The 22,968-nt window shown below is 39.8% G+C and overlaps 1 protein-coding gene across 1 annotated transcript in view; it reads right to left on the bottom strand.

Moving 5' to 3' along the window:
* Positions 1–22,968, bottom strand: part of LRRC1 (leucine rich repeat containing 1) — a 222,038-nt gene that overhangs the window by 35,282 nt on the left and 163,788 nt on the right. The window contains exons 9-10 of the mRNA XM_030198969.1: positions 20,281–20,399; positions 15,509–15,592 (exon numbers count right to left, since the gene is read on the bottom strand). Of these exons, the coding sequence (XP_030054829.1) occupies positions 15,509–15,592; positions 20,281–20,399 (203 nt within the window). The remainder of the gene's footprint in view (positions 1–15,508; positions 15,593–20,280; positions 20,400–22,968) is intronic.

The raw sequence follows: 22,968 nt of genomic DNA, 5'->3' as shown, positions 1-22,968 counted from the left end.
GATTTCTTAAAGAAAATTTAAAATATCCCCAAGAAGCAATTCCTCCATTAGATAAAATTTACTTTATACCAAATACGATTAAAAAAGCAGACGAGGCAATAAATGTTCAACCTGGAAGTGAAATGGATGTGGAGAATCTAACAGCGATTTTGGAACAGTCAACAGATACTGCCACTGAAAGGGCGACGTTGTTAGTGACTTTTGTTTTTCAACAGGATTTGAATGCTGTAATGAGACTTTACTTTAAAACAACGAATCACAATTTTGGTGGGGAAAAAATATGGCTGTACCCAGATGTGACAAAATTGACTCAGCAAAAGCGAAAACAGTTTCTTTCAATGAGACTAAAAACAATAGAATTGGGAGGTTCCTTTCTGTTAGCATACCCATGTAAATGTATTGTGAGGTTTAATAACACTAAATATGTTTTTTATGTTCCTGATCAGCTTAAGTTGTTCCTAGATTCAAAACAACGATAGAGATAATGGAATAATAGACAGAGAAATGCGGTGTCATCATTTTCTTGCAGAAATTGTTAAAACAAATGTTGCTTCACCTATTCTAAACCCCCCTAGCTTTTGGGGTCTAAGAAAGCCATTTAAAGTGTAAAGCTAAAAGATTATGTAAGAAAAGTTTTATTTTGTGGCTGTTTTTCACTTAACAGTAATATTTCTGTTTAAGTTTAAAGTAAATCAATAAAAATTATGAAACATAAATTCCCAGTGATCAAAGTCTATCCATGAATAACTTTCAAAAATTCACAAAATATATCCATGGAAAAACATTTATAATTTAAAACATTAACAAAACATATTGGTCATATTGATGGATATAAGCTCAGCATCTCAATTATTTTATTTGTTACATTTGTATCCCACATTTTCCCACCTATCTGTAGGCTCAATGTGGCTTACATCGTGCCAAAGAGCTGTGTGCAGACTCCGTAGTAAAATACAAGGTGATGTTCTGGTAGGATGAAGGTTCGTGTGGTAGGATCACATAAAATAATCCTACAACGGGAGAGTTGTGTAGTGACTATTAGAAACTTGTAAGACATAATGGTGCTCATTTTCACAGCAAACAGACTTACAACGTTATGTAGAGGCATATTTTCAAAGCACTTAGACTTACAAAGTTGCATAGTACCTATGGAACTTTGTAAGTGCTTTGAAAATGAACCCCATAGTAACCTATTAACTTTTGGGCAGATGATCAAAAGCCCCGAGCTGTTCCAAACTGCGCTCTAAAAATAGTGCTGGAACAGCGCAGGGCTTTACCACCCCTAAGATCACAGATAATAACATGCAAATTTAAGCATGCTATTATCTCTGATCAAAGAGTAAAAGTGCGGGAGGCGCTCAGGCACAATCCTCCCGCACTTGTTTGACGGGTCCAGGCTGTCAAAAGCCCAGATATGTCAAAAATAGGGGCTGGAAGTCTGTGGGACCCCCCCCGACTCCCCTTGAATTCAAGGCCTTGGTGGCCTAGTACCCCTCCAAACCCCCACCGCAAGCCAGCAACACAGGGGCTGAAGGTCCAGTGGACCTCCAGGTTCCCTGACACCCCCTCTGACACAGGTTCACAGGGGGCTGGAGATCCGGTGGATCTCCAGCTCCCCCTAATCCCCCCCACACCCCAAAATAAAAGCCATGTTGACCCAGTGGATGGCAAACACAAGTCTCCAAACCTAGTGGTCTAGCGGCCTCCTTCCCTGCCCCCCCTGTACCTTATGTGACAGAGGAGGAGTAGTACACTCCCTCCTCTTACAGCACTGTCTTGAAAATGGCAGCACCCAGCCCTGCCCAGTGCATCCTGGAATGTGCTAGGAGGAGATTCACCACCATACAAGGGAGAGTCAGAGGGACTTGAGGTCCGCCAGACATCGACCCCTCGTGTCGCTGACTTGAGTTGGGGGGGGGGGTCAGGGTCCCTGTGGAGGGGGTTCTATTGGGGGGAATGGGGGGGGGGCCTGCTAGCATGCAAATGAAAGCTGGACAGGGCTCACCATTCCTCCCCAATGGTCTGCAAACCCTAACGCCAGTTCCGAGCTGGCGTAGGGTTTGCTGCGGACAGCAATCCAATGTTTGGTGCACTGCCCGCTGATCATTGGGGAGGAATAATAAAATACCTGTTTAGAATGCATTTGCATGCTACTTGCGGTCAGAGCCCACGAGCATGTTTTTTTATGCACTTGGGGGCTCTGATCATGGGGCAGTAGCAAACCTGGGCACTAATATGACACTAATAGCCTCTAGTGCCCGCGTTTGCTTCTGATCATCTTCCCATTTGTAAATGTATGTTCTTTGAAAATGAGCCTCTCTATAGCATTGTATTCTGTGCCTGACTTGACACCAAATTTCGAATGTCCTGTGTCAGAAGCACGGCCAAACTGATCATTCAATTAATCCACACAGTTTTCAGATCATTTTCTATGAAGTTCAGCCACTTTGCCTCTAGAGGGAGCTCACAGAGCTTACTGAAGACCAGAGAGGACATGAAGACAGGTAATAAAAAGAACCTGACCTCAAGGTGGGTAAGAGACTACAGGGCCTGTTTACTAAAGGACATTAAGCCCTTAATGCACAGTTAGCACATGCCAACAGGCTACTCCGGAAATGCAGTAAAGCATTTTGCATTATTTAGCTTGGTAGTACATGTTGACCCGTATGTTACTGATCTTTTAGAAATATTTTTGAGAGGGGGAATGTTAAGGGCAAAGGGTGGGTGTTCCTAAGTTATTTGTCTTGTGGGTTATGAATACTGCACACTAACTAGATAATGCACGGTTACTGCGGGAGTACTTTCTGCCTCCTAAATATGGGGCGGAAAATGCTCCCACATTCATTTTTTCTAGATACTACATGCTAATAAAAACATTAGTGCATGACCTGTAAATTTAAAAAAAAAAAAAAAACCTAAAAAGCTGCCGCATTAATCTTGGTTTAGTGTGTGGGAAAATCCAAATTTTACCACACTTTAGTGAAAGGGCCCCAATAGCGGTAATTCTATATCAGGACGCCTATGTGGTGTCTACTTTTCTTTATAGAATAAACATAGAGCTGATTTAAGTGCTAGCATTTAAATGCCAGAGATCCATGTGTGATTTATAGAATTCTACAAGTTATGCACATAATTGCACAAGTGTGAACCCTCCACCCATATATATATATTTTTTTTAACTTATATTCTATACTATCATAACATTCTAGGTGGATTACAAATGTTACATACACAATTCCAAATTATGCACACACATTATCCAAATAAAAACAAAACATCTCCAAATAAGACTCAATAGATCAACACATACATTTAAAAAAGCAAATCTACAACGTTGCCTCTTAACCAGTTACTTTCCCTCACCAACCCTCTCATATTCCTGCAAAAATAGAAAGGTTGTCAATTCCTTCTTAAACTCATCCAAACCCTGCATTGTCTACAGTCTCAAGGGTAGCTCATTCCACCATAGAGGCCCTACAATGTAAAATATTGAGTTTCCAGACTCCTCTAATTTGACCATATATGACGGAACTTCTACCAAAACTTGCCAGCTGATCTCAATGACCGTACCGGTTCATAGATATGGAACTTAGTGGCTAAGTCCTTAGATGTCTTCCCTGTTACTATTTTATAGATCGTATACAATATCTTAAAATGTATTCTGTACTCAATGGGAGACCAATGCAGTTTTTTCCAAAACTGGGGTTGTGTATTCATAACGGTTACTTAGAATTCTGAACCACTTGAAGGGACTTAATTTGATTCTTCCAAACTCCCAACAATAACCCATTAGAATAATCAAAAACAAGGTAAATACTGTACAGTTTTTTTTCTGATCTTCACTAATCCGACCATCCAGCACATCCAACAACGCCCCCCCCCCCCCCCCCCCCATGGTGACGGCATCTCATTTATATCCATTAAAAATCTTTGTTTTAGAACAATTTTTGAAAATCAGGAACTCTATGCCTTTGTTTATGCATTGTTTTCCATATTATCCGACTTTTCAATTATCCATCCGGAAATTGTATGCTTTTAATAAATCCTTCAATTTTCTCACTAATTCAGGTTTTAAAAAAACCCATCTCTTATACTTTTCTGCCCATCTATCACATATGTGCTATGCAAAATATGCATGTATTTAAAGAATACTATTTTGAAGGATTTGGGGCATTTACATATATGTGTATATATGTTGTTATTCTAATCATTTATGCACATATTTGGTAAAGAGATGTTAGCACCCACTTTCTAGGATTACCTCATATGCCTTTATAAATATGCTAGAAATAGTCATCTAATACACAGAGGCAATGCGTTATACAATCAGCTTCACTGAATCACATGGTGCCAGAACTTTTGCACTTTCAGCAATCATAGAGAGAGCAGTACAGAACTATGGGTCCAGTATGGATCAAACTTCCTGAGAGTGTTTGTCAAAGATCAATGAGGCTTGCTTAAAAAGAAAACCCTAGAGAGCAGGAACCTGGAATGGAGCCACCAGAGATATGGAACAAAAAAAAACAAAAAAAAAAAGTCAGAGGATATTTATCCTCTGGTTTCCAGGGAGACAGATATGACTTTGGAAAGGTCCCACCTACTCAGTACAGTCTGTGTACACCATACAATGGACTTCTGGGCTACATCCTCGGAAACCTGTGTTCATCTGGCTTCCTCCTGCTTCAGATCAAGCTCTGTGGTCCTGCTCCTTGGCTCCTAAGTTATGCCCGTCTCTGCAGTCCTAGACATCTTCCACACCAATCCTGGTTCCACAGACCATCCAGGCCCTTCCCTTAGGGTATTACTTATTAGTAATTTGGCATACCCTGACAGCTACGTAGAGCAATGACTCTACAGCAGAACACACAAAGCCTTCCCATTCTGTAGAACAACTTTGCAGCAGGAACAGATTATTGCTAGCATGCTGTGGCCCAGTCCTGGGTCACAACCCAAAGCGTGAAAAAAATATGTTCTATTGGAGAGGGTTTCAAATCCCACTACAGCTCAATGATCTCGGGCAAGCCACTTAACCCTTCATTGCCTCAGGTAGAAAAACAGCCCTTAAGGAACAGAAAAATACCATTTTCGTAGCTTCGGACTTGTAGATGGTATATAAGAAGTTAAATAATAATAATAATTTAAATAAATAAATAAATAAAAGATGTTCCATTACAATATTAAAATCCCATGAAAGAAGAGGCTGCAAATTGCAGTCTGAGAAGCCTCACTATTTTAGTGTTAAAAAGTGAAACATAATTCCGATATTAGAAATAGCTGTAAGCAGTGGTGTGTTGGAGCCGGCTGGTAAGAGACATTTGTTAGTTTTAAGAATTTTGGGAGGCAGTTGTTAAAATAGCTATTTTAACAACCGGCTCCCAAAATTTGGGCTCGTGTCCCCTCCTGGTGTCCTTTCTCCCCTGTAGCTTGGGCATCTTCTCTCCCCACAGCCCTGATGCAGCACCATTTGTCCTCTGTTCTTCTGCTGCGATTGCCATGCCAGCACTGTCAGCAAGAGCTGCTCCAGCCAATCCTGAGGTCCTTCCTTCAGGCTGTCCCACCCTCAGGGGCGGAACAAACTGAAAGAAGATTCCCGGGACTGGCTGAAGCTGACTGCTCTTGCTTATAGTGCTGGTTTTGCCTAAAAAAAATTGTTAGCAATGTTCAACTAAAAGTAGTTTTCAGCTGAATGTTTATGGTGTAAGGACTGGGTTCCTTTACATAGTAACATAGTAGATGACGGCAGAGAAAGACCTGTATGGTCCATCCAGTCTGCCCACAACTCATATGTGCTACTTTATGTGTATACCTGACCTTGATTTGTATCTGCCATTTTCAAGGCACAGACCATAGAAGTCTGCCCAGCACTAGCCCCACCTCCCAACCACTAGCCCCACCTCCCAACCACTAGCCCCGCCTCCCACCACCAGCTCTGCCACCCAATCTCCGATAAGCATCAGTTGGTTGAAGGCATCTGGCATTGAGCACCCGAATTTTGATGGCTATCTTTTTGGATGCATGTTTCTGGGTTGTCCTACTGCTTAATTAAGAAACCAAGTACTGTTTCAATACAGTGAAAACAAGCTTAGAGTTCCATCTGATCCAGTTTCTTTATCCAGTGCATTTATCAACTTAAGGGTTCTTTTATCTCTTAATGGAACTAGAGTAACATGGACTGAGGTAAGTGGTAAGTAAAACATAATTTATCATGTTATCTATGATTTCAACCAGGGGTGTAGCTAGGTGGGGCCACGGGGGCATGGGCCCCCGCAGATTTAGCCCTGGCCCCCTCTACTTTCAACCCCCCCCTCCACCGCCAACCCTCCCCCGCCGCTGCCAGGTACCTTTACTGGCGGGGGTCCCACAGGACGTCAGTCAGGACTCACAGCACAGATCAGCGAACTCGCCGGAGACCGGCGCTAAAAACGACTAAAGCAGCAAAGGTACCTGGCGGCGGCGGCAGGGGTCAAAAAGGGCAGGGGAGGGTCAGCGCCGGCGGGGGGGGGGGGGTCCAAAAGCGGCGGGGAAGTGTCAGTGGCTAGGGGGGAGGTGGGCTAAAATGTGCCCCCCCCCCACCTTGGGTTCTGGACCCCCTCCCGCCGAGGTCTGGCTACACACCTGATTTCAACAATATACTTTTACAAGTAGAAATCTGTGAGAACGTTAATAAGCTGTATTTGTGGGTGAAAATTTCTATCATGCTCATGTTTTTGATTCTCTGGCATTCTCCACCCTGTTCTCATTGTGCTTTTCCATAAGTGTTTAACAGTAACACAGGATACTGAAAACATCATATAGTGAACATTTTTGCAGCAGTTTTTGTAATAGGCACAAGACAGACCTTTTATTGTTTTTTTTTACCCTGTTATGTTCTGGACAAAGCATTGGCTTTTTATCTATAGAAGATACCACCTCACATATGCATCCCAAAGTAGATACATTAAAAATATATAACAGACACAAATAACAAAAAGTAAAACCATATCATAAATATTCAAATACAGGAAGCAGTAAATACAATCATTGATGTGTCCTAGTAAATAAAACCCATTATCTTTTTAAGCCTCAACCAGGAAAGAACAGCTGGCACTGGCGAATAGTGTAGACTCTCACTCCTGCTATTGTCTTTGCAGCAGCATTTTGAATCATTTACAGCAGGGTTTGGCATGGAGTTCTTTTTATTCCAAAAGGAGGAAGTTTTGTTGCTGCACACGGAATCCATCTTATATTAGAACACATTTGACCCCTGATGCAGGCCCTGTGTGCCAAAACACGGCCCGTGTCGGGTCATTAACGGAAGACTGATTTTCAAGTTTAACAATTAAAGGAACTGTATCCCATTTTTTGTAAGGCTCTTGATGCTTCTTTTTGTGCTTTGGACTTTGTTCTGTACTTTGTTTGGACCCTCTCTGTGCTATTTTGTTGCAATGAGAATGGGTGCCACACTGGGGAGACACAAGCATGCACACAAAAAATTTGTATTGGCACCTTATTTGCATGTGAATATATTTGACATTTGCCATGTGCTGAACTGCTATTCTCCACATAAATGTTGGTATCACTAAACCTTTATGCATGGAATAGCCTGCCAGCCCAAGCACAGATGTATGTAATGTATGTGGGAAAGAGGAACCAGAATTATAGCTACGTCATGCAAGGTTCCACGTTAGGAGTCACAGACCAAGAAAGGGATCTAGGTGTCGTCATTGATGATACATTGAAACCTTCTGCTCAGTGTGCTGCTGCGGCTAAGAAAGCAAATAGAATGTTAGGCATTATTAGGAAAGGAATGGAAAACAAAAATGAGGATGTTATAACGCCTTTGTATCGCTTCATGGTGTGACCGCACCTCGAACATTGTGTTCAATTCTGGTCGCCGCATCTCCAAAAAGATATAGTGGAATTAGAAAAGGTGCAGAGAAGGGCGATGAAAATGATAAAGGGGATATGACTTTCCTATGAGGAAAGGCTAAAGTGGCTAGGGCTCTTCAGCTTGGAGAAAAGGCGGCTGAGAGAAGATATGATAAAGGTCTATAAAATAATGAGTGGAGTGGAACAGGGAGATGTGAAGCATCTGTATATGGTTTCCAAAAATACTAGGACTAGGGGGCATGCAATGAAGCTACAATGTAGTAAATTTAAAACAAATCGAAGAATATTTTTCTTCACTCAATGTGTAATTAAATTCTGGAATTCGTTGCCAGAGAATGTGGTAAAGGCGGTTAGCTTAGAGGAATTTAAAAAAGGTTTGGCTGGCTTCCTAAAGGAAAAGTCCATAGACCATTATTAAACGGACTTGGGGGAAATCCACTATTTCTGGGATAAGCAGTATAAAATGTTTTGTACTTTTTTGGGATCTTGCCAGGTATTTGTGACCTGGATTGGCCACTGTTGGAAACAGGATGCTGGGCTTGATGGACCTTTGGTCTTTCCCAGTATGGCAATACTTATGTACTTACGTAACCCAAGTGCCAACTTGTGCACAAGACATAGCTTTCAATAGCTCAGACCCACACGAACTATAGATGCCCTCTCCACAATGCACAACACTATTGTAACTCCACCAAAATGTAAGTTGTAAGCTACTTCGAACCGAAACTTGTTTTTGGGTTATAGTGGGATACAAGAATTCATAAATAAATGTACACATGCACCTGGTACATTCTCCCTTATTTAGTGCATGGGTTTTTTTTTTCCACATGGTTGATTTGCTTTTTGTTTGGTTACTAGTTTGTATCTGAAGCAGTAGAGGGTTAAATGACTTGCCCTAGGTCACAGGGTGCTCTGGATGACTGTAAACATGCAGGACATGGAAAGAAAAATAAACTCGTTGAACTGGTTTATTTCTTCCAAACCAAGTATGATTATTACACAGACAACATATTACAAAATGCTCAAGGAAGGTTTTCAACCTTTTATTTATGTAGATGGACATCCGTCTTTAGATTAAAACTAAATAGGGGAAAACCACCTAAACTTCCAGAAATCACTAAAAACCAGCCTATTCAATAAGGCATACCCTACGGACCCAACTTAAATGCCTGAACCCCACTACACAAGAAACCAAAGCTCGTAATTGGCCATATCACAACTCCTCCTCTATATAATTCCCAAATGTGTCTGTAACACATGAACCTTATTCTACCTCAATATCACATTGTATTTGTTCATACCGGTCTTGGCGAACGCCCTATGGTACTATTAGGCATATTTTCAAAGCACTTAGCCTTCCAAAGTTCTATAGGTTTCTATGGAACTTTGGAAGGCTAAGTGCTTTGAAAATATGCCTCTATGTAAGCCACACTGAGCCTGCAAATAGGTGGGAAAATGTGGGATACAAAAGTAACAAATAAAATAAAATAAATATGGACTACAGTAATATAATTTATGTGGGCTATAAAACAATTAGAAAAAAGCTGCAAACTCTTCAAAACACAGTGGTCCATCTGCTATTCAGGGAATCAACATTTGATACAGTAACACATAAGAATATACCAATGGTCCATCTAGCCCAGTATCCTGTTTCCAACAGTAGCCAATCCAGGTCATATGTACCTGATAGAATCCCAACAAGCAGCAAGATTCCATTCGGAATCCCAAAGAGTAGCAACATTGCTTGTTGAACTGTACTAGCTCTCAGTAGAAGCCTGGGCTATTTTTAAATTATGTTCTCTAGTATTTTTGATAATAGATGGACAGGCCCTAGGATATATGCTTAATTTTATTGATTTGTAAGACAGGAATTGTGTAAAACCCTCTAGAGGTTATTTAGTATTTTAAGCTGTTGTATGTGTCTATTTTTTTTTATTGTGCATGTTGAACTGTTACCCACTTTTATTAAGTGGCGCTGATAAGTGGCCTGCACACTACCCGCAACGTGGGTCTTTCCCACATGCAAAGGCCACTTTTAGCACTGCCAGAAATGACTGATTTTTACATTTCTGCAATAATGGACATGAGCTCATTGTTTCATTAGCATATGAGCATTTACTGACACCTATTTTGTCAGCAGTAATGGCTCATGCGATAATCCTGTGCTAATCACTTAACACGGCAATGCCCATGTGCTAACCGATTAGCATAGCTACACCTACTCTCCACCCCCCTCAAACATGCTCCCAGCGCTAAAATATAAACTAAATTTTATTTTTTAGAGCACGGGTTGTACATGCACAACTTACCATGGGATTCCTCAACGCCCTGCGGCAGGCCATTTTAAGATGTGGTAAGCACACATTAGTGCTTATGGAAGCTTAGCAAAAGGGCCCCATAGTTAATAGGCAAGCTGTAGATGAGGTAGGTAAATAGATAAATAAAACGGATCTTCATTTTTGAAACCCCAAGAAAATAATTTACAAATCCGAGTTTGTGTTATTGTTCTCTTATCAGGTTGCCAAACGGTGGATTCCATTTCAGTGAGGGCTACAGAATCCACTATTTGGCAAATTATTTCATAAACGTTTGAAAACATTTTTATTCCAAACATTTGCTTTGCTTAAAGAACAGTAAGATGTGATTTGTTCCTACATTGTTATGTTCCTGGGGATTTCTTCCAAAGTTTTCTTCTTTTTTGTTAGCGCCACTGACTTCAAGAGGTATGTGTGGGATATAAAGGGGCTCATTTTCAAAGCACTTTGTAAGTGCTTAAGTCTAAGTGCTTTGAAAATACGCCTGGTGTCCAATGCAAACGCCTCTCCGGCACTATGTAAGCCACACTGAGCCTACAAATAGGTGGGGAAATGTGGGATACAAATGTAACAAATAAATAATGTAATATAAACTTCTTTAAAAAAATGTGTCAAGTCAAAAGCTCCAACTCTCTCTTGGAGTGGAAAATGTAAAAATCTAACAAGCACTGATGAACATTGGTTTACACTGGCTGAGGAGCTCTCTCATTCGCATGCTGAAAACAGTGGCATGCTCTCTTGCCGTAACATACAGTAAATGAATATTTGATCCTGGACGCAACGCAGACTCTGGAGTGTTTCACAAGGTACAAATGAAAGGCTGGAGTTCTCAAGGAAAAAAGGTCTTCTCGTAATTAAAAAAATTTGTTCTTTCTAATAACACTCTATACTGGACTCATAGCAGTCTTAGGGCATCAGTTAGCAGAAATAATTACTATTACTCAAACTTCCCCTTACAATACAGTGTCAGAGCAGAATTTCCCTGGTGCAACATTCTATTCATGTTAGCAACTGACTTCCTGGTAAAGAAACTAGAAGGGCCAGATTTACTAGCTTTTCTTCTCACAGACAAAAACAATTTTTCCTTTTAGGGAGGGAGGGGGACCTTAGTAACCAGACCCTGGGAAAACCACAGGATTGAGGTAAAGGATAAGGAACTCATGGCTTGAATTATTTGCAGATGATGGGCTCTTATTTACTGCCAACCCACAAAATGCTATTTCACATATTGTTGTAATCTCTGAAGGCTGTAGTATATGAGCTTCCAAGAGTGCAAAGATGTATCCTTCAGAGAGGGAGATTACTGAGGCTAAGGAGAAACCTTGGGATGTAAATTAAATTTAGATCCATCAGAAGCCCTTCCAAAAATTCAGCCAATGGTGTCAGCATATGGCTTAACATCCTTCCGTTCAAGGTGGTGAGTACATCTCTGAAATATCTAGGTGATTGAAATGTCAAGGCATTGCAATATAATACAATACAATAAGAATTCCTGTATACCGCTATTACCCATGAAATTGGTTCAGTGTGAAGTACAAAAGTGTAATTCATAGTATTGTACTAGTCTTCAAAACATAAAAAATTATTTTTCCTAATTATTCTAGAAAAGAAACATCTTTAATATGCTTCAGAACCGTTGCTTCCAACCTAAGTTCTACTGGAAGTGAGGTCCAGCTAATGGCGATCTGAGAAGGAATTGTTAAAGAATACATTGTTTAAAATTCTTAACTCATTTCAGCAAAGGAAAATGTAAGATCCAGTAGCCTTGACTGCATAAGCACTGCTCAGAAAGAGAATATATATGCAAGTGCCCCATACAGTCCAGTGCTACCCATATTTTATTTATTTAGATTTGCTCACACCTTTTTCAGTAGTAGCTCAAGGTGAGTTGCATTCAGGTACATTGGGTATTTCTCTGTCCCTAGAGGGCTCATAATCTAATTTTGTACCTGAGGCAAAATGGAGGGTTAAGTGACTTGGCCAAGGTCACAAGGCTTTGAACCGGCCACCTCTGGATGTCAAGGTTGGTGCTCTAACCTCTAGGCTACTCCTCCACTCCACCATTTGAAATATAAATATACATAGCATGAATAATGAGCAGGCCTCTAATGGGAGGTAATGCAATCTAAATAAAAGTAGAGTTACTCTACAACATTTGCCTGCTTTGCAGACCAAATGAGCAGCAATATTCGGAAAGGACCTATCCCATAAGGTGCCATAACATGGCTGAGCTAACCCTTTCCCCATATATCTGACACTAGAACAGGAAAGGTAGAAAGGGGAGGGGTGAGCTTGGAGACTTTGTTAGTAGATACAAGACAGAGAAGTTGATTGTCGAATGAGATTTTATTCATGCACTAGTCAGGGACAAGGGCATCAGAAATAGTGTAGGGATATTTGACAGGCTGCATTTTTTCACAAGAAGCCTGGGCAGTTGGAAGGGATTTTGTGATCTACCCACCTTCCCTGGGGAAGGAGCAGGTGGGAGGACGTATGGTTGATTTGTAGGATGGATTACTTTGTGAGATAGATGTGTATGTGGGGGGGGGGAGGCTTTTGTCACAGTGGAGTGGCATTGGCGATTCCTTCTTTTTTTTTGGATGGTACTTTGATGAGGGTTAAAAATGTACAATTTGAATAGGGTCAAGGCTAAGGGAATATGGGGGTCCATGTGCAGGAATGGCACTGACCTAAAAAGGAGAAAAGGGCAGGGACTTGAGTTACCACAGTCCATGCCATGTGGGGGTTTGTGCATGGTGCTGGTTAAGAGTATTGGTTAGTTTGTTACTGACTGATTGGGAACTGACAATTGAAGGTTCTATTTCTGTAAACGTATTATATTTTGATATGTTTGGGGAATGGCTTTGATGATTTAGGGGCCCTTTTACTAAGCCACGTAAGCGTCTACGCATGCCAAAATGGAGTTACAGCCTGGCTACCACATGGCTTTTGCAGTAATTTCATTTTTTGGCACGCGTCTGATATGCGCGTCTGAAAAATAATTTTTAGTTTCAGATGCACATATCAGACGTACACCAAGTGGCATTTGATGCGCATAGATCATTACCGCCCAGTTACAGTGTGAGACTTTACCGCTAGGTCAATGGCTGGCGGTATAAGGTCTCAGACCCAAAATGTACGTGTGGCAATTTTCATTTTGCCGTACGTCCATTTTCAGCAAAAAGTTTTTTAAAAGGCATTTTTTACAGCTGTGCTGAAAAATGATTCTGCGCACGCCCAAAACACTAGTCTATATTACCGCAGGCCATTTTTCAGCGTGCCTTTGTAAAAGGGCCCCTTAATGTTTAAGTGTGTTAATTAGAGAAATAAAGCTGCAGCCAGTTATTGCCACGTACAATTTGTTGGTGCAATTTTGTGGGGAGAGGGAACAGTGGGAAAGGGGAAGGGGAAATGTGAATGCCTATGTTATGCAGTGTTTGCAATCTCTTTAGTAGTTTGCATGAAGAGCCGGCATATAAAATATTACAATAATACAGTTATGATGTGATAAAGGCTTTTACTAAGGTCTTGAATTGTTCTAATAAAAATATTTACAAACTAGATAAAATATCTAATTTGTAAATATTTAAAAAAAGACTTTCTTTACTAACACATTGATTTGAGTTTCTATTGTTAAACACGAATCCAAAGTGAAGCCCAATATTCATACAGGTCAATATTCTGGCAGTGGTGGTCAGAATTAGGCCTGGATATTCAATTCCAGGCCATGTCTACGCACAGACATTGAACTGAATGTCTAGGGCTATGCCCCCGCCCCGCCCCTCTCCCTTCCCCCAGAATGACCACCACTGCTAATAATATTGGAATAGTCTTACAAATATTTGGAAAAACAAATACCTTTTGACCATAAGGCATCATATGTATAGAATCTACTCCTATATAAGTTGTCAAGACTGACACTCAGTTTATATGAACACTGAAGTATAGCTCACTGGAAATAGAAAGTGTTATTAGATTATGTTTCTTCAAAATTCTTACTTTCTGCCATCATTCTCAAGAATATGTAGTTTCAGATAGCATAGTGGCTGAACCTGAGATTGGAGCTCACATTTCTAGAACAATGTTGAACTTAGTTAATTTTTGCTATTATAGAAGAACTAGTAAAAGAGGCCCGTTTCAGATCAAATGAAACGGGCACTAGCAAGGTGTTCATCGCCAACACCCCCCCCCCCCTCCCTCCCTGGCCAACCCCTTCGTTATTCTTTCAATGCTCCGCCCCCAACGTCATGACGTTTGACGGGAGGGCGGGGGCCCGGAGCGATTTTGGTGGCTTCACCACCACGAACCTTCTTGAAGGAAGTCAGGGCTTGGCTTCACTGACGTCAGTGTCCTCAGAACGTTGAGGGTGAGTTTTATTATAGTAGATAAGGACTTAACACCAAGGGGTGAATTCTATAAATCACGCCTAAAAAAAAAAAATCAGTGTAGAAAAAAATGCTTGTGCTACTCTATAATGCTCCACCTAAGTTTACATGCAGAACTCCTTATTCTATAATTGCATACATAGCTCAAATCCATGCTCATGCTCCTCCCTAAAATGCAAATGACCCTCCCATTACCATGCCCCTCTTTTCCAGGACACGCATAAAATGTAGGCACAGATCACGCACCTAAATTTGCGTGCGTACATATTGATTTCAATTAGCACCAATAATTACTTGTTAAAAAGCCAATTATTGGCATTAATTAGATTGTATTAAATTGAAAACACAATTTTTGGTGACTTATAGAATTAGGGGGCAAATTGTTATGTGAAAGGCAATAAACTGCAACACAGCAATCATTCAGTAGTCTTTTGTAAAGAATTGTGGTCTATTGTGCAATCTAAGGTTTAATTTGAAATGCCACATGAACGCATCTATGCATGTTTACAACCTTCATTTTGAAAAGGACCTATCTGAACACCTTGTGATATTTCATTTTAAGATGATGGATTTACTCCATGTCTAGGAAGTAGGGATTTTTAATTACACAAAAGGCTTTTGTTCATTTGGATGATAAGAAGGCAGGAAAACATAAAAGAAGTAATTACACCTGTTGTGCAAAGAAAAACTGTAGTCTGACATTTTCAAATTCCACCTGAAATTGTTGCAAACATATTTTCTAAGTTTCAGAAGCAACACTTGGCCACGTCACATTATCCTGGAAGTAGAATTTGAAGCTGTGACCAAATCGAACATATTTTAAGCACCATGATTTAAATACATGAATCTCAGTGGCTAGTGCCATTCTCCGGTCACTAGAAAGCACGGCCATTTACCATACTTTTGGATAAACAGAACTCAAAGGCGCACAGAACCTACCTCTTTTGGTAAAGATGTTAACCTGTTTCTGTCTACATTCAAATTGTTCAGCTTCTTTAGTTTTCCAATACTCTTTGGCAATACCTATTAAAATTAAAATACATTTACAATGCAAATATTTACTGTAAGACAATACCAAATGAAAATGCAGGATCCTAATTTACTTTGCAACTGAGCCACTATCATGCGAGGTACAAAGTAGTTGGTACAATGATGATTTTCTTTAACATAAGAAAAGTGATACGTAAAATAATTGTTAAGCTTATGCTATCTTAGAAAAAAACACTGCACAAGCTGTCTATCTAATAGGAGCATGCTTACGAAAGTGTGCTAGGTTTTTGCACATAACAGGTGAATAGTCAAATATAATATGCCTTAAGTGCAATGGCTCTGTGATAACAGTTGGAAGGTGTGTGCGGTATATATTCCAGTGGGGGGTACGAAGATGATTTTCTTTAACATAGCCAAAATGAGAAGTAAAACAATTGTTAAGCTGATGCTACCCTCCAAAAACACATTAACTTCACATTTGACAGTGCAGTCCATGCCCACTCGCCACTCTTACCCACCCACTCTCCGCCCCATCCCTCTATAATCAGTTAGTGCACCGGCTGTTTATAACACATACTGTGAATTAGCGTGGGTTAGTGCTAATGGTTAGTGTGTATTAAAACCAGCGTTTAACTGCTTGGCACAGCATAGTAAGCATGCTCCATAGTCAATTCCTTTAAAGCTGTGCAGGAGGGCTCAAGTCTCGGTCTTACCAAACTTCCAGCTCCACCTGTCCCATACAATATTACATTAAAGTAGGACAAGACAGTAACTTGGCAGAGCAGAGAGTCAGCACTGCAGTCTGATTCCAGCTGCCAGCACAGCAGGGAACAGGCGATATAAACATGACACAGATATCAGTACAAACTCACTGAAAGGATGAGTCCTACACAGAAGTTCCTTCATTCCATGTGAAATCCTCCGGTATGAATTGAGTGATGAACACAGGCAGAGGAACTCGCATACACAGAATACACTGACAATGTGCAGCAGATGTCGCTATTATTTATTCATTTATTAGGATTTATTTTTCGCCTTTTTGAAGAAAGTCACCCAAGGCAGTGAGCAACAAATCTGTAATCATGCTTGTCCAAGATCAGTCCTCAAGGGCTGCAAACAAACCACAGTTTCAGGCTATCCTTTATGAATATAAATGAAAGATTTAGTTCGATGGAAATAGCGGCCATGCTCATTTCTGTAATGCATATTCACTGGGGATATCCTGAAAATCCAGCCTGTTTGCAGCCCTCAAGGCTGGCAAGTTAGATGAAAAATACTTATAAAGAAGGCTAAAAGAGACTAAAAAGAGAAACTTGCCACAGAGGCAAAAACTCACAGTAACAACTTTTTCAGGTAAATCAGAAGCAGAAAGTCTGTGAGGGAATCTGTGGGACAGTTGGATCATGAAGGAGCAAAAGGGGCACTTAAGGAGGACACAGCCATAGCGGAAAGACTGAATTCTTTGCTGCTGTCTTTATGGAAAAAGAGTTCTACCTTTTTCCAGAAATTGTTTTCAAAGGTGATGATACGGAGGAACTGAAAGAAATCTCGGTGAACCTGGAAGACATACTGAGCCAAATCGACAAATTCAAGAGTACTAGATCACTTGCACTGGATGGCATGCACCCTAGGTTACTGAAAGAACTCAAACATGAAATTGTTATCTGCTGTTAGTGATCTGTAACCTGTTGTTAAAATCATCTGTAGTACCTGAAGATTCGACAGTGGCCAACGTAATGCTGATTTTTAAAAAGGGTTCCAGGAGTAGCTGGTGGAATTACAGAAAAAAAAAAAACATGTTCTGTGGAAGTGCAGCAATTCCTACGAAAAGTAGTCAGATCAAGGAGAGTGGGGTAGGGCAGGTGGCACTATCCAAAACCAAGGAAGAAGTGTCGATTTAAAAAACCTTTATTGAACAGTCATTTGAATGTTCTTCAATAAAGGTTTTTAAAATCGACACGTCTTCCTTGGTTTTGGATAGAGCCAACTGTCCTACCCCCCTCTCCTTGACCTGGGGAACTTACAGACCAGTAAGTCTGACGTCAGTGTTGGGCAAAATAGTGGAAACTATTATAAAGAATAAAATTACGGAACACATAAACATAGTTTAATGGGATAGAGTTAACATGGATTCAGCCAAGGGAAGCCTCACCAATTTGCTTAATTCTTTTTTGAAGGTGTGAATAAACATGTTGATAATGTTGAGAAAGCTGATGTAGTGCACTTTTTCCCAAGTCTGGTCCTGGAGTACCCCTTGCCAGTCAGGTTTTCAGGATATCCACAATGAATATGCATGAAAGAGATTTCATTTTAATGGAGGCAGTGTATGCAAATCAAGTTCATTCATATTCATTGTGGACATTCTGAAAACCTGAATGGCAAGTGGTACTCCAGGACTGGACTTGGAAAACACTGATGCAGAGAGTACCTAGATTTTCAGAAAGCCTGTGACAAATTTTCCACATGAAAGATTCCTGAGAAAATTAAAGAGTCATGGGATAGGAAACAAATTTTCTGTTGTGAATTAGGAATTAGTTATTGGACAGAAAATAGAGGGTAGGGTTAAATGGCCATTTTTCTCAATGGAGGAGGGTGAATAGTGGTGTGCCGCAGAAATCTGTACTGGGATTGGTGCTATTTAACATATTTGTAAATGATGTGGAAGTTGGAACAACATGCAAGGTGATTAAATTTGGAGATGACACAAAACACATGTGGACTATGAAAAACTGCAGCAACACCTTAGGAAACTGGAAGACTAGGCATCCAATATCTGATGAAATTTAATGTGGACAAAAGAATAGTGATGCACATTAGGAAGAATAATCCAAACCATAGTTACCTGATGCTAGGGTCCACCTCGGGGATCATTGTATACCTAACGTGAACCCTAGCATCAGGTATCATTGTAGACAATACACTGAAATCTTCTGCCCAGTATGTGGTGGTGGCCAAAAAAGCAAACAATGCTAGGAATTATTAGAAAAGGGATGGTAAATAAGACCAACAATACTATAATGCCTCTGTATCACGCCATGGTGCGATCTCACCTTGAGTACTGCGTTCAATTCTGGTCGCCATATCTTAAAAAAGATATAGCAGAATTAGAAAAGGTTCAAAGAAGAGCGACCAAAATGATAAAGAGAACGAAACTCTTCTCATATGAGGAAAGGCTAACGTTTATGGCTCTTCAGCTTGGAAAAGACAGCTGAGGAGAGATATGACTGAGGTCTACGAATCCTGAGTGCTGTAGAACAAGTAAAGGTGAATCGATTTTTTACTTTCTCAAAATGTACAAAAAGACTAGGGGACACTCAAGGAAATTTAATGTTACTACTTTTTTTTTTTTTTTTAACAAGAAGCTTTATTGAGGGAAACCACAAAGTACAGCTCAGAGCTTTACAGACATTTATGTACTATGCAAATTAATGGGAGAGGAACCTGTATGATAAAGACTCCTAGTGCAACATTTTAATTGCTTTTATAATTGCGTGATGTATTTTTAATTTGTCAGTGTTAAAACTTTTGTAGGAATTACTGATGTGTAATATATATATTTTTGGGTTGTAAACCAATCAGACACATTAGTATTGAGCGGTATATCAAACTAATAAATCTAATCCAATCTATACTATAAAGAGTCTAACTTGGCATTAAAACTGTCCAAATCATTGAATGTTAAGCTGGACTAAACCATTTTATTACTCTTCTTCCACATTTCTCTCTCTCTCTCAATCTCTCTCAATTTTATCCAGTTACAAAACAACAACAACAAAAAAAAGAATCTGTATCCCCACCAAGAACTCTTGTAAGGGGTAAAAAGTCTTAAGTCTTAGGGCTTTCTATAAAATTGATTTCCTGACATTCATTTTACCCAAGGTAGTTTATATAAGAGTGGACAGGGTATTATTATTTTACAAAATTTGTTCAGTATTGCCAGGCACAAATAACAGTTAAACCAATGTGTTGTATTCCCTAAACCTGAGAGTACTCAGGTTTTAAAAATACTTTTAAGAAACAGATTACATGGAAGAAAACAGATCATCCCACTGGATAACACAATGAGTTGCCAGAAAGGAGATCTTAATATAAAAGCAGCAGGGTTACTCCATCTCAATATGAGTTTAGAATCAGTGACAAGAACCTATGGAGGCTTCTTCGCACTACCACCTTTTCATACTGGATCTTATGAGGACACAGACTATAGTTCAACCTTCTCTTATTTCCTTGCACACCTTTTACTATTAATGCCCATCAAGTCCTTCTGACTATAACCACAGGCATGCCAAAGACCTGAAAAGGTGAGGTACCTCATGAACAATGTCATTTCAGATCAACGGCTTGACTACGCTGAATGAAAATGTGAACTCAAGCAAACCCCTAATATCTACTTAAGCAGTAACACCAATACAAACCAGAGAAACAGAGAGAAGTGAAAATTCTTCACAGGTTGTGCCAACTTGGATTAGACCAAAATAAAAACTATCCACAGATGAATGAGCCAAGCTTTTCAGACAAGATAAATCAGAAGCTATTAAAAGAAGGGAAAAATATGGTCTCATGAGCTCAGTTATCCCCATCATTAGTTATCTCCAGAACAAATACAGCTGCTAGAAAGCAGGATTCAATGGTGTGGCAAAAACCACCCAAGCTCCATGTTAGCAATTTTCCCCAATCAGTAGATGCTAGTCAGAGCCCTATATATATATATATATATTTACCATCAGCTGGTTCTCTGTCAGAATGAGTTCAGTAAGGTTCCCGCATTCACCAACAGCTTCTGTCAGTTGCATGAGCCGGTTCTGATCCACCTTTAAGATTGACAGTTTTTTCAGCTTTCCTATAGAAGAGGAACATCACTGGCTCTTAACACAGTCAGCACTCGGTTTATATAAATAATTTTTCACAGCAGGCATGAAATGATCCCAAAGCTCTCACAAATTCGACCAAAAACTGCTTCATGTGCATATACTTGACAAATTAGACCAAACGCTGCTTCGTGTGCATGTACTTTGCTTCTGATCCTATCAAGGCAAAGGCCATATACAAATGTGTCTCCTTCTCAAAATCCCTCTGTGAAATAGGTCTACCTCTCCCCACCTGATTCAGGGAATCTGACAAGCAGATAAATACCCAGCACAAGATGCCTCCATGTCTGTTGTACACCTTACAAAATAAGATAACGTCATTATTCCCTTCCACAGCTTCCAATTCACTATCCCACATCACACTTAGGGGGTCTTTTACTAAGGCGCGCTGGCTAAACGCTAAAGATGCCAATATATTCCTATGGGCGTCTTTAGCGTTTAGCATGCACCTATTTTTAACGCGTGCTAAAAACGCCAGTGCACCTAAGTAAAAAACCTCCTTAGAAGGTAAAAATAAGAACAAAGCTGAACTGAAAAATACTGTTAAGTAGTTCTTTAAAGAACAAGCAGTTTTAAGACCTGTTTTCTCCTCTGTGGAGAATTATTGTCCAGTAGCAGTTTTTTCATTTTTAGGAAAATGTTTTAGAAAAAGTAGTGCTTCAGAAGCTTGCTTCCCCATCTGGACAATAATGCGATATTACATTGTAGTTAGTCAGGATTTTGACACAATCGTAATACTGGCTTGCTGAAATGCTTGTTACACTGGCTCCAGTTTCTCCAAGTTACAATGGCATGACTATTAGTGAGGTTGCGGCCTAGAGACCATGTGGCAACTGTTTCAGTGGTGCTTCACTGGCTCCCAGTGCACAAGTGAATAAGGTTTAAGGTGTTATATTTTGTTTTAAAGCTTTAAGAAAGGCTATGCAGTTTTATTTGTGAGATCTACTGAATATTTATGTTTATGGTGTGACTGACTCTTTTTGCATGTCTGCGTCTATCACTAACCCAAAAGCTAAGTGCCTTTTTTCACGTTTTTGGGATGGATCCATTCAAAATTAGAACTTCTTGTGAAGTTTTTAGCAAGACTTAAGAGCAAAGGGTTTTATATGCAGATGAAGAAAGTTTGACCCATTTTATTATTTCCTCCTTACCCTATGAACATATAAAGGGTGGAGATTGGGGTATAGAGGGTTTTTCCCTTTCTCATATTTTGTGCCCCACAGGAATATAATAGTATATTAAGTATCTTGCAGTCTATATAGGAGAGGTTTTGTTTTTGTGTTTTGTATGTTTGAGCAAGGCCATTTTACTCAATTGTTGAAACTGGAAAGTTAATTAATTAATCTGTTACATTTGTATCCCACATTTTCCCACCTATTTGCAGGCTCAATGTGGCATACATTGCACCGTGAAGGTGTTTGCCAACTTCGGTAGAGAAACAAATACAAAGTGAAGTTGTAGTCGAATAAGGTTCATAAGTTGAAGACACATTGGGAATCGTAGAGAAGGAGAGTTATATAGTGTTCATTTAGTTACATTGTGTTGCAGGGTTCAGACACTTGAGTTGGCTTTTCATAAATGGGGCCAGGAATGTGAAATAAAGTACCTGTGGATATTCCTTCAGAGACTTACTATGAAGATTTTTGTGAAAGAAAACTTAAAATCTGGCTGTTTAATTTGAACTGCTTCAAATAGGTTTTTTTTTCTTGATTTCATGGTTATTATTGGTTTCATTGTTTTTCCTGTAATTCGCCTTGCAATTAAAGATCTTAGAGAAGACATCAATTTTCACAAACTAAAGTAACCTGATCAGCAAATCCCAGATCTATCTTATCCCTGAACAAAGATCTGAATGGCCCAAATATTATTGATAGATTAAAATGCTTCTATATAAAACACTTCCAGTGTTATTAATGGGCTATGATAGGACAGGAAAAATATATAGATGCAAACTGACACCTGACTTTGATTCTGGCAAGAGTTAGATGCCACAAACTTAAAATTTTTTGGCAATTCTGTGGCACACTGGCATATTAAGATAAAATGTGTCTCAATCATTTAGTTTTAGTGAAGTGATCTTAAGAATTGAAGATAAAGGGAAGGAGAATCTTGGAGAAAGTGAAAGGATGTGTGAAGAAGGCTTAAAGAACTGAGGAAGGTCAGGAGGTTGGGACTAAAAGGGATGGGGAAGAAGTATGAGGAAAGAGGGAGGAAGGGTCAGTCTGAGAAACAGAGATAGAGAGAGGAGGATCTGGAAGAAGACAGGGTTGGAGGAAGGATGCAGGATCAGGGAAAAAGAAGTGGTGAGCCAGGACATAGGTTAATGGATATAAAGTCCAGCTCTTTCATCTGTGAACACTTTAAACAGTAAAGCAACTTATTTACTAATTATACTCTGACAAATGCAATTTCTGTTAGTTCAATTTTTACTTTAAGAGCCACTATAAAAATTAAACGGATTTAAACAGACAACTTGTATTTCTCTCAATGAACTACAGACTTGCTCTACAAATCCACAGTGTTTTTCTGCAGTTTGTTCTC

Source organism: Microcaecilia unicolor, chromosome 3 (genome assembly GCF_901765095.1).
Source record: "Microcaecilia unicolor chromosome 3, aMicUni1.1, whole genome shotgun sequence".
NCBI lineage: Eukaryota > Metazoa > Chordata > Amphibia > Gymnophiona > Siphonopidae > Microcaecilia > Microcaecilia unicolor.
This window is presented reverse-complemented; position numbering and strand designations above follow the sequence as displayed.